General features: G+C 48.0%; 1 protein-coding gene across 1 annotated transcript in view; it reads right to left on the bottom strand.

The window, feature by feature from the left end:
* The window catches only part of ZBTB16 (zinc finger and BTB domain containing 16), a 168556-nt gene that overhangs the window by 81603 nt on the left and 64107 nt on the right, over positions 1-22846 (bottom strand). The window contains exon 2 of the mRNA XM_090026714.1: positions 7159-7256. Within this exon, the coding sequence (XP_089882840.1) occupies positions 7159-7256 (98 nt within the window). The remainder of the gene's footprint in view (positions 1-7158; positions 7257-22846) is intronic.

Genomic DNA, 22846 nt, shown 5'->3' on the forward strand with positions numbered 1-22846 from the left:
ATTTCATCAGGTAAAAAAGGGAAAAATACCCTGGCTCTGGATCAGCAGCAGGGTCTAGGATTCCAGCCAAAACAGGAGCTAAAAAGCAAACCATATTCTTCTAGTCTCAGCTTAGACTCTTGAGGCAGAAAAGAAGGGGGGGGGGAGGGAAGAAATGTATTTTTCATCAGCCAGTGTATAATTTATAAACAGCATTAAACAGTTTTTGTTTTCTTTTTTCCTCTCTCCTGTGTATGAGGGTTGGGCAGCAGTCAAGCCTGCATTAATTTCTGCTTTGGGTACAGTGTGTTCTTGGATGCACATCTGCGAATGATCATAAACTCTCTGGAATGCTGGCAGAACATCCAGACCTGCCGGCAAGCCGATGACATCACTCTGGGAATAAGTTTGGGATACCAGCCAAAATTCAAAAGGAGGGGGAGCGGGCAAAATATCCCCAAAGAATCTCAGTGCTTCCCTTTCTTCTTCATTTTACATCAATGCAGGCAAACAGTAATATTAATTATAACGACAATACACGCAGCAGAGGGAGGCACCAGCCTTCCAAAACATTCAAACTATCTGCTCCATCTCAGGCGCCCGGCGATATGACATCTTCCATAGCTCAACGCTTAATAAGGAGATAACCGCAGAACATGAAGAGGAAGGAAAAGTTTACATTCATTAGCGATAGGTAGCAAATGAATTAGTCGCAGCTTTAGATCTTGGCCAGATAAAGCCGGTCCCTGAAAAACACTCGGCCATGGTGGGAATGTGCCAGCAGCCGGGGGGAGGTGGACGGGCTGGAGACTGCGCAGCGAAACGGCCAGGGAGAGGGGATGGCTGGCGAACCCCGGGTATCTTTGCTCCATGCGTTTTTGCCACTGCTTTTGTTGCAGCTTTTTTTTTTTTTTGCTCCTGCCATGTTTCAGCTGTCAGGATGCTCCTTTATTCTTGTCACACGAGCAGCTGAAGTCAGAGAGCCCGCATCACCTTGCCTTCATGTCATGCAGATTATACATCAGACGGGAGGAAAGAAGAGGCGGCCTCTCCATTTCAGGTGTCAGAGCCGTGGCGGTGCGCTGGCAGGAGCAGACCCCGGAGCTTCCCCCAACTTTGGCACCCCCTCCTTACTCCCACAGCATGTTTCCAAGGGCCACGTGTCCTCAGAAGCCCTCTAAGCCCCTGCTTGAATTTTTCCCCTTCCTTGATGACAAATGGACACCCCCTCCATCCACCCCAACCGTTACCGCCAGAGCAACTGGCTAAAAGCCTGGGATCAGATTCTGGCCGCCCTCAAAGGATGGCACAAGGAACACGACAGTCCCTCCAGCCCCTGCGCCGGGCACAATCCGTGTGCGGCTCGACTGCGAGATGCTGTGGAGTCCCGGTGCTGGCCGTGGCGCTGGAGGCCATGGAGAAGATTTGGAGGGTGAGGACCAGGAGACGGGCAGCACTACCTCCGCTCCCAGATGAGCACTGCTGTAAGCTCAGCAGCCTCCCCTAGGCACGTTTTCCCCAGGTTGGAGAGCAGGATGAGGCCTCTCCATGCCTTGCCACAGCTGGGTCATTGTCACCATCATCTGACCCCAAACACAGCACCCCAGGCTGGGTCGGAGAGACTGAATTCAAGAGCACGCCCTCCGCGAGAGCCAGCGCTCGGCTTTTCAGTGCATTCTGCCAACCGGTTCGGCATCAGCCTACGTGACCCGCTAAGCCGCACAAGGGAATAAAGCAATCACGCAGCCCCAACTTCGGTGTTAGCATAACACTGAGAGGATCAGCATGGCCTTACCAACACTGGCACAGACGCCCCGAACCATCCAGAAAATCATTGCACGAGGACACGCGGCTCTGGGCAGAGTGGCACGGGGACTGGCGGGGTGAATTAGCATGCGTGTCACCCACATGTGTGCACACGCACTATAAGATAGGTGTCAGGTGACACGATTTCTGGTTTCAACTCTTGGCAACTCTTCTGAGGTAAGCAAGTCCCTGAGGGATATCTGCACAGATAACACGCAGGATAGGAACAGAGAGGGCTGCAAAGAGGCCCGCTTCCTCTACTCTGGAGCGGGCTAAATGCCCGAACCATAACGCCACAAGAGCTGAAGCTGGGAGGGCAAGACTCGCCATGGACACAGTCCTCTAAAAGGACCAGGGCCCTGCTATGGGCTGTAGGGGAAGAAGGTGAAAACCCACGCGGTGAGCTGGCTCTCTGGTGACTCCAGCCCAGCTATGCAGAGAAGGTGTTTTGGATCCAGGCTGCTGTAGCCCACTTAAAACAAAACCCAGCGAGCTCGTGCCTGCAGCCAGCTGCAGAAGCACCTGTTGGTTCAGAGAAAACCGCTGCTGGTTGAGGCCGCGGAGCCTGGAAGCTGCAGGAGCCGATCGCCTGGAGCTCTCCCTGCCCCTCCCCGAGCACCCGGCCCACGTCCTTCCTTAGAGAGCTGGGGCAGGAAGGGGTGGGGGAGACGAGACGCCTCCTTGATCTGCAATGTTTGCAGGCGTGCCTCAAGAAGCTTTAATGACAAGAGCAACCTGGAGGCAACCACATCGTGCATGCTTATGACTCTTTCAGCGCTCGGTTGGTTCAGCGCAAACTGAAATGCTTGGATTTTGCCACGATTTTTACCTTAAAAACCAACGGTAACTGATATTGCTGGGTGACCTTCGCCAGAACACCCTGACCACAGAATTAAGAGCACAGCTCAGTTTGCAGTTTTATAACCACGATACACACCAGTGCGACTCGCACGCATGGCGTGAGCATCCCTGAGAACGCACACCCACGTATGCTCTGGCATGCAAAAGCAACTCTTTGACATGCAAAAGCAACTCCCCTCTGCTTTCTGGGAGGACGGCGTTTCCCCCCGCACTATCTCGCTGCAGGTTCTCACATTTTGCAACGGTGCCTACCTCCAGATGTGCATTTTAGCACTGCCGGCCTACACGCCCGCGATCCTGCCGGGCACTGGGCATTGCCCGCTCCCGCAGGAGTATACTGCGTCAGAGAGTGTGCCGTCCAAGTGACACAAACTGCAAAGCAAAGAAGGGTCTACTGGGACATCAGACTGACCTGCGGGGCACATACCTTACCGTTCCCCTGGGTGATCCATGCATCAAGCCTGTATTTTGGGGCAGAGTTTCAGCATGTCATGAGCCCACGGGGAGGGACATGGGGTGTCATGGGCTGGATGCTAGAAGGAAGACTGCATCAAAAGCATAAGCAGATAGCTGGACTGAAAAGAAAGAAAGGCCCCATCCATGAAGGACGTGGTGGGACTTCCATTTTTCCATCTGGGGTGTTCCTGCTCCCTCAGCAGAAATGAAGATGCGAGACACAGGCACCTGACAGCGCGGGTCCCGAGCTTTCCAAAACCTACAAGTCAGGCTCCAGCAAAGCATTAGATTACCTAACAAATCAGGCAGTAATAGCAACACAGAACTCCTTTGGTTCTTGTATCAGAGCTGCATTTTCAACCTTTTCTTCATGACACGGTGGTTATAAAGTGGCCTTTTGGGGCCCCCCAAGATGGAGCTCCTTGAGTTATAACCTGGCTCCAGTGGACAGGCAGGGCTTTCAGAAAAGCACCAGGTATCGCAGGACTTGCCATAACATCGGGAGAGCCAACAGCCCTGTGACCCTAACCCTAACCCCTGCAGTTAACACAATGATTCAGAAGTGGAGACCAGGGCACAAGAGGGCCAGATCTGCTTGCACCCGCCACGGACTGGGTCCCCGCAGTCTGCCACCACCCCAGAGACCCTGAAATAGCAGGAAGTTCATCTTCCCAACAGCTGCCTCGGTTTCTTTTCTTTTTTTTTTTTTTTGCTTCCCCCAATATTGGCTTGCACTCCCCTCTCTCCCCAAAAATGATTCCCTCCCATGCACCACGAGATGTGACAACAGGCGCTGCCAGAGGAGCCAGCTTTGGTTCTTGCACCAAACTTCACGTTGTAAAACCAGCACCGATTTAATTTTCATCCCACTCCTGCCCACCCCCGCTCATGGATCTCCATGCAGAGCAATGACCTCCGCAGGAAGCCACTGAGCTGGGACTGGCCAGATCCATCTCATTAGCTAATTTGCGAGTTTACTGTTTGTTAATTTAAACTCATCTTTATCATCAGGTATTGCTCATAAACACTTGATTAGTTAAACACATTCAAACTAAAATGAAAACTTCAATTAAACTGAACATTTACTGCCACCAGCATTTAAGGCCTTAAAGGGAGAAGGGGAAGGGGGGAAAAAAATAAAATAAAATAAGCCCAGGCATCACACTGGAAGGGCTTCCTACAGGGCAAGCTTCTAATTAAACAAATTGTCAATTTAGAGGCAATGAAAACTGATTTAGGAGCATCATTTTAGCATGCAAGTGGCTGGGAAGATGACCTCGCGGTGCCGATCCCGGATGGGCTGGCTGCACCGTGGGCTGGGGAGGAAAAGGTGCAAAGGTCTCCTGCTTTAATAAATAACAGCGCTGGAATTCAATGCAGCTGTTTTCAAGCATGAGAGCAGCTCTTTCCTAGCCCCCTCCCGCCCCACCCCCTCGCCAGATTAGAAGAAAAAAAAAAATTAATCTTGCATGATGACAAACTTGGCTCAACGTTCACTGTACATACTGTACCCGCAAAGCTGGCCGCGAGCCAGGCGCTGGCACGAGGCCCAAACTACAATAACAAACAGGCAGCGCAAGCCAAAAAAAAGAGAGGGAGGGGGAAGGGGAAACACAGCTGAGAGGCCGAGTGCAGCGCACGCAGCCTGCCACGGTGCCATGCATTGCTGAGCGCCCCCGAGGACGAGAGCGATGCATGTGGCACATCGCTGCCGACCCTTTGGCCTGGGCGGGGTGGGCTGTTCCAGCTCCATGCAGACCAGCGCAAAATGCCGCCGGCTCCTTTTGGGCTTGTGACTGGGACGCCGGTCAGAAGCCGTCCCCAGTGGGCGACTACGCGCGTGCCCGCACGCAAAGCCGCGGGTGCAACGCTGCAGGCCCTTAGGAGAGGCTGCGTGCTAGCCCCGTTGGCAGGAGCCCACAGGCCCGGGTCGGGCTTGGGAAGCAGGCATCCAATGGGCCCGCTGTTTCATGAGTTATTTGCTCCTTTTACAGAAAACAGTGGCCCCAAACCTATCTGCAAAGTCCACTGGGTGCTCTCGGCTGCGTGTGAAGTTCGACCCAGTCCTCCCAACCAGGGTGCTCTGGATAAAACAGAGGCCCTAATCCAAACCATCAGTGGCTCTGGCATTGCCAGGACTCAGCCCCCTTCCCTTCGGTACCATCTGTAGGTTAAGCTGCCAGCCGCCCTCCCTCGCCCTGCCAAGGGCAGTGGGCAAAGCCAAGCATGGCGCTGCCTGGCACGGTGCAAGCCAGACCACCCTGTCCTGCTGCTGCGCATCCCTCCCATGGCAATGGCAAACCTCCCCAGAGCCACGGCTGCCGATGGCACCGGACTCCTGTGTCGCGGCTGCAGCAGAGAAGCATTTCCGGAGGCGGTTTGGAGACCACCACACCCTGATTTCACTGCTGGCCTTTGCCAGCTTTGAAACCATCCCTTTGAAAGCCACAGCTCGCTGCCTCCCTCCCAAAACTCTCCCGAGCCTTCTCCTCCCGCCAAATCCGCACCCCGCCATGCATAGAGACGACAGGCTCCAGCAGCCAATGCCCAGGTCCAAGCAAACATTGCAGGGAAAAATAATACAGGTGCATCACGGCACAGAGGGAGAGGGAACACGTGCTCATCCCCCTCCAGGGACGATTTGAGCGCATGTGAAAACTGGCTGCGTTGCCTGTGCGGCGTGGCTGTGCTGGCGACTTCTCCCCACGTCTGAGGTTAGCCCAGCAACCCTTTCTACCATGCACAGTCTCTTCCCCGAGATGCGGTGTCAGACGGGCTCATTGCTCCCTGCCCGTCAGGATCATCAGAGCCCCAACGCTGCTGCATGCCAGGGGAGAGGCAGCGATCTGTGCTCAGCTGTGCAAGGCTCATCGCAGCCTGGGGGCCCCCGCTTCCTCCAGGGAGCCCCAAGCAGCATGGAAGGTGTTTCCAGAACAAGGGTAACGGCAGCATGGCCCTGAGCACAAAAACCTTCCCGTCTCCACTCCACAGGCCTTGCTCCGCTTGCTGATCTAACACTGAGCCTTTGCAGAGCAACGCGTGTTCTCCCCACACTGACCACATGCTAATTCTCACAACAGCCTGGCTGAAGTCGGTGGGTCAGCATTAGCTATTCCCATCCGATGCACAGGGAAAAGTGAGACCCCCAGTTAAGACACCCCCAGGGTGCAGACAGAAGAGGCAGGATCAGAACTCAGGACTGTCAGATGCCCCCCCAGGACTCTCTCTGACAGACGGTACTACAGAGATATCCGCTGGCACGAGCCTCCTTGCAGAAATACGATGCACGCCCAGCCTGGAGAGCCCATGCTTGCCCCTCATTTGGACCCTAAGTGATTTGCCCTTCAGGGAACGGGACACGGATTCCTGCCTACATCTGTGCAATTGGGTCCAAGGGCTGCTGGGTTGGGGTTTTTTTTTTGTTTTTTTAATACAAAAGCTAATTGCATGTGGGGCTGCAGACCCAATAGGTATTTCAGACTAAATTAACTTGCAAAACACAAAGTCTTCTCACTAGCTTAGCATTCCAACCTCTCTATATCTATTTAATTAAGGGGCCTGCATAATTTGAACCCAATAGTTAGATTCATTAGACAGAGAGCGCCTAATTCTGCAATGGCTTTGCTAATGAAATTGCAGTGAGCGCTTGTACATGGAACATACAGTATTCAGGAGACAGAGGCAAAAATGACACACCTACAAAAGGTGGAAGGGAAGGGATAAACCCCCACTTGAATGTCCATCCACGGCACAAACTGAGCAGGAGAGATTCAGAGTCTGTCCTTCCATGCTGCTTCCCCGGGTGAATATTTCCCCAGTTGAAGAGTTGGAAACAAATTCTGAACATTCAAATACCTGTCCTTGGAAGAAGCGTTTGCAATTTGTCATTCGGAGAAGTCATCCATCCCCACACATGCATGCATGGGGCACGCACACCCCTCCACCTCCCTTCATACTCTTTTCTTCACTGGGAGTTTCGAGAGGTTTGGGGCACTGGGCGGACCGGACAGAGGAGGCAGCATTCGCTGCCCAGAGCATCCACCTTTCCAAACCTACCTGAGTGAGCCAGTAAGTGCATTCGGAGCCGCAAGCTGTCCAAGAACCGTTTCCCGCACAACTCGCATCCGTAAGTCTTCATGCCACTGTGAAGCTTCCTAGGAGAGAAGAGAGACTGATCAGTCCTTCCACCCGTTTGCAAGGTGGGGAGGGAAGGGGAGTTTATTTAAAACGTTAGCACCGTGGCCCTCTGAATATTTCATGAAACCTACACGTAAGCCGTGAATTTTCTCATTAACGCCGTGGGAACGCAACTCGGAGGAACGCGGACAAAGCTAGACAGCCGGAGGGATGGGAGGGGGGAATGGGACTGCTCCCAGCTAGCAGCACTGGGGAAGCTCAGCCCAAGTGCTCCCGCGCCAGGCCGAACCCACGACCCGGGCTGCCCAGGGACATCGCTCCTTTGCTGCCCTCTGCCTCAGAGACGAGCAACCCGGACAAGCGAGCCTAGGGGCACCGGGTCTGGGGAGGGAGAAGCCCCTCCGAACCTGTTGCCCACAGCCTGCAAAGGTGCCTGGCACTTAAAGGCCTGGTTTGGTTTTCCAGCAGTTGGGTTATATTCAGACCGATTCTGCTTCAGTTTGGAAAACATTAGGGGAAACGTCGCACGCTGGGTTTGCAGGATGGCTACAAAGCCACGAGTGTTTAAAATAAAAATAAAACAGGATTAAAATGAAATTAACAGCAGATAACGCCCACATGATCTGTTTAAAATAAATCCATTTAAAAGGAAATCTAAAATGATGACAGGCTACCTCCATGGCGCAAGCCTCCCGGACTCTATTGATATGATTTACGCTCAATGCAAAAATTCAGGAGTGTGCATTTGCTGTCGAAGTTTCACAGGGAGCCAGGCCCGGGAAGTCCCCAGCTAAGTAAGCACATGCAACCAGGATGTGCTGCAAGGGCCAGCCCAGCCCTGGATAGCAGAAGCCTCTTCTACAAATGCAAGGAGAATATTGCCTTCATTTCAGGATTCATCTAACTCAGCTGCTCATTGACTGGTTCAATCAAAGTGAAGAAACCAGGTGGGAGTTTAAAAAAAAGCAGAAAACCTTGTTTTCTCTCCAGAATGCAGCTCAAGTGACGCAACAAAGAATAGCTCTACCCGCTCTAAAATCTTAAAGGATGTAGGCCCAGGAAAAAAACAGAACAAAACACCAGCTCAATTCATTAACCACAAGAAATGCTTCTCCTTGGTAAAATAAATCAGATTTAAATGCAAACTACCCTGTAATACATTTGTTCCCCCTTCCCCCACCTCCCGCCCCCCATGTATCCAGCATATTTAAGAGGTAGTTTTATTTAATGACTAATTTTAAAATAATGTTTATGTGCATTTTTAATCAAATTCCAATTTCCATCCAAATGCAGCTTGACACAAAATCACAAGTAAAAAATTAATCATCCTCTAGTAAATGTGTCACTTGCAATTTGCCAAGATCGAAAAAAATGCAAAACTTTAAGAAACTCTACACCTATAAGCTAAGTTATACAACTGCCTAAAATGTGCTTAGATGCCATGTGTTCTCCTGGTTGGATGAACAAAGTACCAAATTTAATTTAACAGCTATATTTAGTTGCAAAATCAACATGTTCTTATGGTTAGCAGCCCATACGGATCAACCTTCTTTTAAGGAAACTGAAAAGTACAAATGTGAAGTAGACTGTTTAAATTAAAGTTTTAAATGAAGATTTAAAAAGAAAAAAAAAATCACTCGTTTAAATCACTTAGATTTAAAACACTCTACCTCGATTTTTCTAAATTGGTTTATTAAAAAAAGCACCTATTCAAATCTGCCTTCCTCCAGGAACTTCTGGTAATACCAAGAGCTACTGAACGTTTTGCAAATCAGTCTACTTTGGGGAGGTTTCCAGAAAGACTCGAGGCTTTTCTTAATTGTTTTTGGTCACACGTGAAATAAAAGATGCAAACTTTTCAGACTTCCTGAGGTCTCCAAGACCCATTACCAAGTATGCCATGTGTGATGGACATTCATTTCACAGGAAATGCACACTGGAGTTGATCTCTCAATTATGTCTCGTCATACATCACAGAAGCAGCGCCGCTGGGATAGCAACAGATGAGCATTAACTAAGGCAGCAAACACTCCAGGGCAGGTGAGGACAGTGGCAGGTCTGGGAAGAGACCCAGCAAAAGCTCCCGTGCCCACATACTGCCTGCCACTGCAATAATCCTGGCAGGGCAAGATCTAGGCATCAGGTATGGGCTGCTTCTTGCCAGGAGGACATTCATCCGTCCTCCTAAAGCAGTCACCTGCTCCACTGCAATTAGGGTGGCTCTCCCAGACGCATCATCTCAAGCAGACACTGCCTGCACAGATCTGGGGAACTCAAACGCCGCCCAAATTTCCATCCTTCATTTCCAAAAGACATGTCACAGCCACATGGGCCACAGGGATAGCACTAACCATGTGAACGTGCCAAGCTCGAAAGCATGACCCTAGCAAGGGGATATCGTATTCTAGCAAATGCATGCATACTTTTTGGTCTTAACCTCACACTGCAATAATGAGAGGATCCTTTCAATTGCAGTTTCTTTGGGTCCCTGGTAGCCAGTCCCCAAGACACGTCTCCCCCACCAACCCGCCCACCCCTTTTCACTACAATTTCTTGCTCAATCCCCAACCACACGCAAGCTAACGCTGGAATGTTTCTGGGCAGTGTCAACTCGCAAACATCTATTGCTGATCCAACTAAATGGAGAAACATTAAACAGGGCCGAGAACAATCTCGAGTGAACATTTGTTACTTTGATTATTTCATAAAGTCAGATGTTGATTCATTTATTGTTGTGAGGAGCAGCTCAGGCTTTGTAGTTCAGACAAATATTTAAAAAAAAATCATTGCTAGAGAGCCAAGTTTGCTAGTCTGTTTTTCCTAAGACACACCATTTACTGTGATCTCTGCCTACAGATGGGAACGGAAAGGTCTGTGGTACCAGAACACATGTAGGGTTTCAAAATAAGGTTCTGTAAACAGAAAGCTGTTTGCTAATGTTTTTGGGGAGTGATACAACAAATATGGACTCAACCCTCTGCTCAACTCCACGATTTATCATCGCTTTGCAATAACACGAGCCTATTTTTGTTGTGCTGGTGCCAAGTACAACATACAAACAACCTTGTGCAGAGCTGGCAGAGAGCAGGGATTCTTAAAGCCATGACCCGCTGACATGTTTTTTGTTGGAAAAGTGATTTCTGGGCCGTGCAATATCAGGCAACTCTCAAACGGAGCCTGGGCCCTTTCACAGAAGACCGAGGGGGGATTGAATAGCAGCCTTCAGCTCCCTGCAGGGAGGTCCAAAGAGGCTGGAGCTGGACTGTTCCCAGTGGGGGCAGATACAGAACAAGAAGCAATGGGCTCAAGTTGCAGCGAGGGAAGTTGAGGTTGGATGTCTGAAATACCTCTCACTAGGAGGGTGGTGAAGCACTGGAACAGGATCCCTAGAGAGGTGATGGCATCTCCATCCTTGGGGGGGTTTCAGACCCAGGTAGACAAAGCCTTGGCTGGGGTGATGGAGTTGGGGCTGGTGCTGCTTGGAGCAGGGGGTTGGACTAGATGTGACCTCCTGAGGTCCCTTCCAACCTGAATTTTTTATGAGTCTATGATTCAGAGCTCCAAACTATGGACCACTGAGTATTTACGTAGTTTCATAAAAATAAAAAAAAGAATAATACAGCTCTCTTCTGGGAGGGCCAAGACACTACCACGTCAATTAGTCTATATAAAATCATTATAATTAACAAACTCTTTCAAGAGGTTTTCTTTAGAACAGCCAATAAAGACTCCTGCTACAGCCCATGACTGTACTATGATACGACAGCTCCTGGACTTTCTACTCTTTTGCCCAGCTGTATTTCTTACAAGAGTCACACCACCAGGTTGTGAAACCCTGCTAGCCAGAACATGGTGACAGAGAGGTCAGTTTTCCTGCTATTTGGCCCCCAAACTTCATGCTAAACAGGTCTTGGCATTTCAAGTTTATCTAAGGAGCAATTTACCATGCTAAGGCATGTATAAAGATTTCATTTATGGCCAAAGGTGTTTGCAAAAGATTTGGAATGGAATTTGTTTTTCCTTTATTTGCATGCAGGAATTCAACAATTTCAGGTCTACAGCAAGGCTGAATTTCCATTGCAAAACGTGTCCTGCAGTTCTGACAACTGCTTTGCTGATATGAAGAAGTCCTACAGAAACTTTAAAAGTTGGGATAAAGTGCTGCTCTTGTCGAGATCTTTGAAGACAAGTAAGGCATGTATCCACAAAGGTTACTGGAAACCACCAGTCTCTTCCCAGGTCTCCCAGTAGGAGTAGGATCCTACCATATTCCAAGAGGATACGATGGCCTCATGAACAGTCACGGGACAGCTATCTTTGCCTATTTCACAGACACAATCTGATCATTTCAGGCGTGGTGCGGAGCAATGAACCCATCATGCATTCTCTATGCACTGTAAATATGCTTCCCTACCCTGTTAAATCCCTTCATGCCCAATGCTAGACTGTAAAGGGGAACAGATTTCAGTCAGAATTTTAACAGACAAAACCAAAAACAAACCCGAGGACCAAATGAGAACAAGTTTCATCTCTTAACTTCGGGGTGTAACATAATCATGCAGGACTGACTGTGTCACAGCACAGGATTAAGTCATGCACGAATTGAGGCTGAGAAGATTTTGTATCCGAAGGTCTGATCTATCTTGCAAAATAAATAAATAAAATGCAATCCCGACAGATCCCCACTGCCAAGCAGTCCGTTAAATAAGGACCGATCTGTTCATTTTACATTTTTAATTATTGCTGTGCCCAATGCCACTTCAGAGTTATGAATGAGGTTAGTTTTGTACTCCCAGCAAGGCTTATGCCATGGCATTTGGAAGATGGCGGTGCATCCTTCTCCAAAGTTAGAGCACTTGTCTCTTGGAGAGCAAAATGAATTTTCAGGGAGTTAAAGAAAAAAAAATTATTACTTACTTGGAAAATAAAATAATTTATAAAAGTAGCCCTTGAAAAAAAAAATAGCAGCCTTTTTTTTTGTCCTAAGTGATATTGAGAATATAATGAAGACTCTGAAAATTTATCAGCGTTAAAAAAAATTATCTTTGACATTGGTTGAATTCAAAGATCTTCATTCTAGGAGTAATGGTCGCTTCCGGACATCGTTCTTTATAGCCAAAAGCTTTTTCCTCTAGGATGAGACTGTTCTACCAAGAACTGCCCGCATTAAGAGTTACTGCCATCTCTTATCCTTATTGGGACTGAAATCAAGTGGCCTTCCACCAAGACATCCTTTCTAAAAGTCCAAAAGGCGTGAAGTCAAGGTGTCCTCACAAGAAGATGGTACCCCAGACAGCTCAGTTTAAAGCTCACCAGTATGATTCTTCAAACCATTACATGCATCACACAACTTTCTTATTTGTCTGTCCCTACATACAATTTTAATCCTGAAAATATACAAAGTTTTTCCCGGGGACAAAAATGATGTAGAAATACAGCAGAAGTGCAGGTGTTTTGGTTTTTTCTTTCTTTCTTTCTTCAAAGCAACATTTAATCAGGTTAAAGATTGATCAGTGCAATACAGCTGACAGACAGCCTTCTTCCACCTGATGGAAAGCTGCTCAGTACTGGGCCCTCTGTTTTGTCCCATTGACCCGACTGGTGTCACACTGGGTCCCCAAAGGGTGGCTTGCTTTGCCTCCCGGCATAGGGCAATGTGTTGGGACCCGAGGCACCTGGGTTCCCTGCCCAGCTCCAAGAAGCCCCTTCCCTCCCATGCACCTTGATTTCCACATTTGCACAAAAGGGGATAATGGACCTTTTCTCCTTCATAAGGCACTTGGAGACCTACAGAGGGAACACGCTACGTAAAAGCGTTTAGCTTCATCGTTGCAGCTACAGACCCAAATCATTAGCACGCAATACAGGACATTAGTACTGCCGAAAGGAGGGGGAGGTTTGTTCTGTTGGAAGTTGCCAACAGTTTGCTTATCTTAACAAAAAAAAAAGTACTTTTCTTGCTTCCTGGCCAAAAAAAACCTTTCCGCCCCGTTTTCTAGAATGGAACGTCGAGATAGGAGCTCGCCAAACATATGGTGCCTTGACACAGAGAACAAAGTATGAACCTGGCCAGAGATACCAAGATTTAAACCAGGGCAGTTGGGGGAGAGAGGGCGATTGGACTACAAGAGGTGAAGAATGGAGGTGATACGCCCCGTTAGTATCTGGGGCCTGCGGGCCCGGGTCTCCTGCCTGCCCAGAAGAGCCAAGACACGCACTGCTGAGTTTTTTAAAAGGCACCGACTCATATTAATAGAGCCATTTGACAAGATGCTACCGTTACCACAAATTATGCTTGCTAGCGATAGAGCTCATTGCTCCATGACTAGTCAATATTAATAAACATTACCCAAGGCTTTTACAACACAATTTATTTTTTTTAATACAGCACTTTATGTTCGCCGTAAATATACCCATAAAAAAGGCACAAAATTTCAATCAACACTTTTTAAAAACGAAAACCAATCGCTAGCCAAGTTAGAGGAGGCGAGGAAGGCAGGGAAGAAGACCATTACCTCAAACGCAAGAACTTTTCTTAACCCTTTAACTGCCACCGGACCAGCTCAGGATCAATCGCATATCCACATATGGCACGAATGCACACAATGGGGTGTACCAGCAAGTACGCCGGATGGTGCCTGATGTCCCGTGTAAAACAACATGCTTGCTTTCACTGGCATTTCTTTACAGAGACTGGAACTGTCCACTGGAAAACAACTTGAAACAATACGGTTGCAGCTGGCTGATTTTTTTTCCAGTGCCCAAAGCCCTTTAACACATTAAGTGACGGTAACAACTTTGGGATGCGACTGCGCCAGACTCCCGAGCGCTCTCTACATATAAATTAATATAAATCTCTATTGATTTGAGCACGGTTGCTGTCCAAGATGGCACTCCCCTAAAGTGCGGGGGTTAGTGCCTTCAAGCTACCCAAAGGCACTTTGCAGTTTCCATGGGCTGCAATATTCTTCCTTTCCTGCCTTAGACAACTGCACAGAAATCTGTGTTTGCTGTTAAAACAGCTTCTGCCCTTCAGGTCTGAACGGAGTGGATACTTAGACACAAAACCAAATCATCCACGAGGCTGCAGGCTCTCCTCCCTCAAAGACGTCAGTGGAAACGGAGGGAGCGCACAGCTTTTGGGGACTGGGCCCAGACCACTGGACTGGAGCGACGTGGATTTATACCAGCCGGGTGGGTCGAGCTTGCAACGTGTCAAGGTCTTGGGTCATTTCCCTGGAACGGTGCTGTGAAAAACTGAAGGTGGAAGGGGGGAAGCTTGCAGTCCCTGCATCTTGCAACCCTATCGCAAAAAAAGCAGCTCTGTTATGTATGCCCAGGGTCTGTATGAGACTGCATAGTCGTCAAATTGGAGACAGGTTCTGGAACAGAGAAATGAATCCCTGTTGGGGACCCAATGTGGCACCAGTGGTGTCAATGGGAACTGTGTCATTGACCCCAGCAGACAGCACCGCAGGCCTAGGACCGAGCAGCTTTCCATCAGGTGGAAGAAGGCCGTCTATCAGCTGTGTTGCACTAATCAATCTTTAATCTGATTAATTGTGGCTATTAAAAAAAAAAAAAGGAAACACCTGCACTTTTGCTCTAGTTCTACATCTTCCCCCCGGGAAAATCTTTGTATATTTTAACGATCAAATTTGTATGTAGGGACACCCGAATAAGAAAGTTGTGCGATACGCGTAATGGTTTGAAGAAGCGTACGGTTGAGCTTTCAGCTGTGCTGGCTGGGGTACCATTGTCTTTGTAACTGTAAGGACAGACAATAGCCTTTGAAGCTGACCACAGTCCTAGTTACGGGCCTGTAGATAAGACTCACTCTCGCACATGCACACACTCGCTCTAAAAAAAATAAATACAAGTGTTAGAGCATGGTGTCAGAAACAACAAAAGAACACATCAATCTTCCTAGCACAACAGCTCGCATAGAGATCTACATGGCAATCGGACTTCAGCGCCGATATTTCCGGTCGTTATGTAACCCACCCATTGTTTTAAAATGCTCCGATTCTCACTAAGCAATTTATTTCCAATATCTCTATCAACAAATTTTGCCGGGAACAAAAGTTTTTTCATTTGGCGCCTGCTTATAGGACGATCTTATCGTGCACAATCTTATACAGTCTCTTTCAACAAGGTCTTAAAGCGCTTTATCTGCTAGGCTCCTGGTAGCAAAATATGATTGAAATGTTCTATTTATGCTCACTGGATTAAGGAGATGTTGCAAAACTGCACAAAAAAACCTGGCAGATGTAAGCAAGGTATTACGGCTGCTCAGGCTGTTAAGATCTGAGAGAAAAGATCAATACATGTTGCTGCAGTTTTACTAAACTCGTGCCTTTAAAAAGAAAAATAAACACAGTGCATTAAAATACTTCAATGCTCAGCGATGCTGCCCAAATTTGAGCACGGGAAGATAAACTGTATGTTATTACGCCAGTTTGATGGTAAAATTAAATTCCCAATATCCCATTTATCCTGAAACGTCCCTATAAGCACATGAAGCAAACAAAAGGATGTTTGTGGATTAAGACGAACAGCAATCTAGAAAGCCCCTTCTTACCATAAATAAAATAGATACTGCACTTTTAGGCAGATACAGCCTCACTAGTTAACGCTTCCAGCGTGCAAAGTTACTTTACTGTGCAATGTTAAGTGAGCACATCCCAATATATATAAACGCGCTGCCCCAAAAATCTAGCAAGGCCTCGATGGCAAAACTCCCCTAAGAGAGGGGACCGGAGACAAAGGATGACAGGGGTTCAAAATCCAGTCGTTGGCCTGTGGAGAAGACTATGCTACAATTCTTGCTGGGGTTATCTGATCCCAGCGGTCTTTCCTGCCCAAGCGCAGGGGGGCTGGACCCCATGATCTGCAAGGTCCCTTCCAGCCCGTCATATGTACGCAATGATGAAACTATCAATTCAGGAGTGTTATACAGGCCTTTGAGCAGCCAAGGTCAGCACCTCGCACAACCGTGGCCAGAGGTGCTGTCCTCTGCAGACCGGGTGATGTGCAAGGGAATGAAGAGAAGGGAGAAAAGAGTCGTACCCATCCCTAAGATATTCCTAGGGCTGCTCTGGGATTAATGGTTCCAGCTTGCTCTGCCTTTACTAGGAGAAAAAGCCAGCGAGAGACCTCATCACCGTTGTGTTATGCCTATGTTAACCCCGTCGGGGGGTTAAGTTAGTTAAAGTGATTTTGAGAAGTTGGTGGGGTTGGGGCGGGAGGGGTTGAGAGCCTGCCAACGAGCCCTCGCCTCACCGACAGTAGCTCTAAACCCAGCGTTTCATTGGCCCAGGGCGCCGCGCTGTCACCGATGCCCCAGTAGGGAGGATGCTCATAACAGGCCAGCGCCAAGAAGCTCTTCTCTGCCGCTCGCCGTCAGTGTTTGTTTTCCTGCCTCGCCTCTGGATCCAATTACTCGGGCTCGAAGCACAACAGACCTCGTCGGCGTCTCAGAGGAACTGTTTCTGAGAACACCGCGGATAAGAGCACGGCGTGGCCTGTCCCATCAGCCCGGGCGACGAGGGCGGTGTGGCCCGTCCCATCGGCCAGGGCTCCCCGCCTGCCGTCCCCAGCAGACCCCGCATAACCTCGCTCCCTGGGCAGGGGGAATCGCAACCAAAGCAACAAAGCTCATCCTTTCCGATGCATTTCCAACGAGCGTTCGGCATCCCAGTGCCCTGCTCCTGGGGGCCAACGGGCTACTCTAGCCGGCCCCTTCGGCGAAGGGGTGCCGTCACGTGCCAGCCTGCGGTGGATGGCAAAAGGCAGGTGCCAGCTTGGCACGGTTATGCCATCTAGTGGATGGAGGCCCGTGAAAAACGGAACAAAAGAAAACGAGAAAACGGTGGAGATTTGCCCTTTGGCCCAAGGGCAAGGGAGGAAGGGAAGTCAAGCTCCCTTCCCCAGTGCATGCGGTTAGCTGCTGCCCCCCATGGCTTCATGCAGATCCCCACTACAACACCCACCTCACACCACTCGCACTCAATGCCAGACCCCAGGGAGCTGGAAAAAATGAAGCCCAATAAATAAACAGAGCGTTGCTGGGGAAGGCATCCCCATTGGAAGTGCCCTGTCCTCTCCGGGAGACATTTCAAAGGGTGGGGGGTTTTTTAAGACCATTTTCTCCTTTAATTATACTCTATTAAAAATGCTGGCGGCGCCCACAAGCATCAAACCAAGGAGGAGCTGAAGTTTTCAGGTCATCGGATCTTGCTCAAGGATGTTCTGGCATCTGAAACCACCTCTCTTGTTTGCTGCCCCCGCCCTCCTCCCAGCAAGGACATTAAAATGAACACCCCGCGCGTGTTGACTGAGGGGTTGTACAGAGCTGTGATTATCCAACTGGCCTTGTTCGAAAGCCTGAAAAACCCCAGGGCCTGTACTGTACCTTGAGGACGAGCTGTGCATCGTTCAAAGCTCAACTGCTTATGGAGAGGTCTTCCATGAACTGGTGCTGCTGAGGCAGGTTTGCCATACAGCTGACTATACTCGAAGCCCAGGCGGGGGAACTGCAGCAATATTCCCTTCCGAACAGAACAAACAAACAAAAGCTGGAATGGAAGTTGGCCCCTCACAACCTGGAGGTAATTAAAAAGGCCTGTAAATGCCCTGCAAAAAGCACTTCAAAGAGACGGTAATTCCAGCAATGGCTAGTCAAGATCGTGTGGTGTAAAAATTATGAGTTTTCCCAACAGGGTGCTTTGTGCGATAAGGACGGGCAAACGGTTCTGCGCCACTCGGGAGATTTGCTGTGTTCGGCAGCGTACAATGGCCACGTGTGGGCATTTATCAACGCGGGCCGTATTCCCACGCATGCAGCAGCGGGGGAGAAATTAAGACCATCATTAGTAAAGGCTTTGCTCCAAGGCCAGCGCAGAAAAATCCCAGTTCTCTGACTCCAGGCTAACCCAACCCTCACCCTGGGTCGTCAGCATTGGTTATGCCTGGACTAGCAAGAGGATTCCCAAAAGCTCGGGGGATTCAGCGAGCGCAAGGCGAAGTTGGTGCGTGCCGGGTTCCTAAATCTGTGAGGCATGTTGGAAAACCTTCCCCTGGTTATTGGCAAGCCAGGGAAGTTTCACACATGGAGCAGAAAGGTCCAGCACACTGCGCCTTCCCGTCACAAGCTAAGGGCCCGGTGACACGGCACACGTGGCGTTTTGCTTTGGTTACTTCACACGTTGTGCTTTTTACCGATTTTCTACTTTCTAAAAGTTTCTAAAGGAGCATTTTTATTACTCAGCCTTAACTCTATTACTTCCCGGTCAGGCAACAGCTAATCCTTTATCCTCCCAATAATTTATCTCCCTTTCTCTAAGAGGACGGGAGACGGCATGTGCATCCAGTCCTAATATGTAAAAACCGCAAACAACAGCGAGTGGCTTAATTCCTCCATAAACAAAGCCCTGTTCTGCTCAGTTTACAGCCCCACTCTCTAACTCTGCCTGCTTAAAAACATACATAAAAACGTCTCTTACTATTTTTATTTAATGAGCTTTCATTCCCTGCTCCCTCCCACCTCCCCTCCGTGCAACGAGGGAGAAAAGCCTGCTCCCGACAGAACGGACAAGCTAAAGCTTGGGTAATCTTTCCAAACATACTGTAACTTTGTGTGAGGCCCCGTCTCGTCTCCACCTCCACCCCCTGGTAGCGCGCGCCGCGCGAAACAAGATGTATGGATTTTGGACATTTGATTACTTTTAAGTATATATTTTCCCCCTCAAATAGACTGAATACAATGGTTAGGAAATTTGACAGAAAACTATTCTGAGCCATTTATTGCCTTAATACGCACCTTTGTCCAACAGGCAGTTTTGACAAGAGCGATAAATTCCAAATTTATGTCAACAGAGCATATGTTGAACACCTCATTTCTGAGCTAAAGCGGCATGCTGCCCCATAAATCACAGTTCTGTTTGAAATGAAAGTAGATTACAGGCCTGTGTTATTGAGCAGTTAGAGCTATAGTCATATAAATCAGAACTTTTAACTCTAGGCGATCCGTTGTGCAATTAACTAAAGGGTACTTTGTCATTTCAAGGCTTGTGCACAGACTTGGCAGGGCGCACAGCTACTGGGGAAAGACGGAAAAAAAAAAGTTATTGGCAACTAAAGACTTGGACATGGCAGAGTTTTGCTAAATACCTGTAGAGCCAGTTAGCGCTAACAGCCAAATCAGAAAGAAAACCCAAACCTGCCTTACACCAACTCAACCCCGTGGACACCCAACCATGCCGCCTGTGCCACTTGAGAAACCACAACGAACCTCCTCCCTCCCCCACCCCCCCCAAACATCGCATCTGAAGCACAAACTATCATTTTTCTTACAGTATAAAATCTAAGATTTATCCCTCACTTAATCTTCTCTGGAGTGTTAAAAATACACAACTGGAGCTCTAATAATAAATAATGGTAATGACTTTCCCGGCAAGGTGAACCACTTGCTTCCAATTTTGAAGGAGTAACTGTAAGAATATCTCCCCGCAGCTCCTCTCATCACACGGCCTTTTTTTTTTTTAAGCAAACGGCTCAGTAATCTTTTGCGTGCTTCCCAAATGACTTGATACCAGGCACTACGTTACATTCAGCACTAGCCGAACCTCATACCGACATCCACGACAAACCACGTCACAGGTAAGCCACAGAGTGAAAATTTGCTTCCCATGTTCCCTATTTCACAGGGTTAATGAAACTCCTGGTCCAACACTGCCAACATTTAATGGGTATCAGGCAAGAAAATTAAACCAGGACAATGCCAAAGGTTGGCCAGCCAGACCTGACCTCTGGACAATGACCCTGCTTTTTTTAAGTCTTTCCCTCTGTTCCTTTCCCCTCCCCAGCTGGTCATTCCTAACAATGTAAAAGGTCTTAAAAGGGAGACTATCCTCCAGTTAGGTCAGGTGAATTTATTGGTCTGGCAAACTTGATGACATCCTTCTAAGGGGAAAAGCTGCATCACTTTCCTTCATCAGTCCCATTGGAAAGGTCATTTAGTGACAATAACTCCTCAGCCATAAAACGAGCCAGCCAACCAACCAAGCCCGAAAACTTTGCTGAAACGCATTGATCAGACAAGCCTGCATCCATGCCCAGCGACAGCCACGTTGCCCCATGAACTGGCCTGTGGGAGATGCGCACCACAGCTGGGCAGGAACATCTGTAAGACAACTTCAAGGTATATAACCCAGTGTGCACGCAACTCTACTTCTCCCTCAGTGAATCCCAAAGAGCTGGGATTTGCAAAATGGGCATCATTTTTGTGATCTACACAGGCGCGGCCACATACGCGTGTTACCAAACTATAACTAAGACGTGATTTCAAGTCCACAAAAGACATGCTTTAAAAAAAATTCTTTAGTACTGTGATGTAAACAACACTTCCAAGTAGCAAAATAATATTGAGACAACTACTTTAAACAAGCTGCCAATAATACCAACAAGCTAACCAAAAGGGGTACAGGAGACGATGCTACTTGTGGTACAAAATTAAGAGCCCACAAAGAAGTCTTTCACCAACAGTTTCGGTTTTGACCTCTTACCTCTGACCCCTTATCTCAGTGGCACCCTCAAATAAAAAATCCCTGGCACAAATTTATCCTAAAAGAAGAAATGTGCCTACATTTACAGAGGTAGATTGCTCAAGGTACAACAGTGTTACTTTTTTATTTTTTAATCTATTTGACTTTTATTGCAAGATAAAAACCACTTTTGCAGAAAGTCCATATAACCAAACCGCCCCAGCATGTAACAGAGAACTCTGCTCCAGCCCACGTCCATACTGAAGAGAGACTGCTACATATTCCCAGCTATTACTTTAGTGGGGAAATTTTCCAAGGCACGATGAGCAGTTGGGTTTCTACACCCAGATTCAACAGACCTTCAAGACCCAACTCTTATTTGTGCCTTGGAAAATCTCCGCTTAAGAGCTTTCAGTGACCAGCAAATTTATTCCCTAAGTTACTGATACATCTGGCACTATCTGTTCATCTGTTTCTCTCCTACATTCACCACTTAATGCACCTCCGAAGAAGCAATATAGGAACTTCTTGCAGAGAGAAACTGCACCAGGTCTTTGACATAAGTAAGTCTGAGCTGAGTCCGCTTGTGCACAAAGGGGCTTTTTCCAGGCATTGCATTGCAAAGAGGTAGCTCCAGGAGCTGGACGTGGGTAGGTAGGTACCTGCATGCTGCTGGCAAGAATGCAGTTCTTTGGCTACACTGAGAAAAACCCTTGTCCCACTTTGTGCAAGCCACTATCCCTCTTCCCCCCATCATTCGGGCACATTAACATGATTTCCCTGTTTCTAAGCTCTTCCCACCTACCGGTGCAGCAGAGACCTCAATCTCTACAATGCTGGAAAACTAATTTCTCACTGAATAAATTTCTCACCTGCAGCCAGACTGGTCGCTTTGACTAAAACAAAAATGTGTAGATAAGGAACAAAAGCAGCAAAAACAAAACACACACCACCTGCTGTTATCGGATGCCCAGATCCACCATTCCTGACCAGGCAGGCTCAGCCAAGCCAAATAGAAAAGGGATATAATTACCAGAAGTCTACATCCAAATGGTGCATTTCCTGAAAAAACATCCAACCTTAACCCCTACGACTCCAGCGTCAGTTATTCCTTCTGTACTCTCATACATACGTGCTGCCTCAGTAGCTCTCAGTCTCTCTTCAAAGATTATCAAGGACCCTATTGCAAGACTGTGGCAGGTTAGATATATCTGCAAGAGGCTCAATGGTCAGAAAATGCTCTGGTCTAGCTACAGCTACAAGAAACAAGAAAGATTCTCGTGTCTTCCAGAAATCACGCTCCTGGCACAAAATAAGGAAGTACTGGATGTGGATGTGTCAATCACCAAAATGCAGCTGCTGGGGCCTTAGTGAGTGTGAAGGCTGTTCAAACAAGCATGGGAATTTCTGGAAAGCTTATGGACTCAAGCCAAGCTTTGATATCTGGCTTCTGGGAAGACATGGAGGAAACAGCATCTCATCAAAGCTCTGGTTTTGCCTGAAAAGCCAATCTGTAATGGGCAAAACCTAAAATCTATCCACTAAAGAAAAATCAAGGGATGCGAGCAAATTACGGACTTCTAAAGATCTGCACTTTGCTGAACAGTTACAGATTCTGCAGAAAGTTTTTCTATCTGCTGGGTGGATGTTTCTCACTAGATTAAATGTACTTACACTTAGCAGTCAATGATCAAAGGGATTTGATTCTTTAAAGTGAAACTGGCCACATACGCTCAGAGCTCAGCCTGTTTAGCCTATTAAAAGAAGATCAAGATGCAATTTGATTGCAAAGTGCAAGCACGTTCACAGGGAGAAAATACCAGGGCTCATCAGGTTAGAAAGGAAAGGCACCAGAAAAAATGGATAGAAATTAAAGCCAGGCAAGGTCACATTTAAGCAACACACACAGAAACCTCTAAGCAGTGCAGATGATTCCCTCTATTGCACCAGTGGATAGCTTTCCATCTCTTGAGGTCTTCAAATGAAGGCCATGCACATCTTTTGGGAAGACCACTGCTAATCAGACAGGTGATTTGTTGAAACACAAGCATAGCTGGGAGAAA

Source organism: Crocodylus siamensis, chromosome 14 (assembly GCF_052110815.1).
Source record: "Crocodylus siamensis isolate JL-2025a chromosome 14, ASM5211081v1, whole genome shotgun sequence".
In the NCBI taxonomy this organism is placed as follows: Eukaryota; Metazoa; Chordata; order Crocodylia; family Crocodylidae; genus Crocodylus; species Crocodylus siamensis.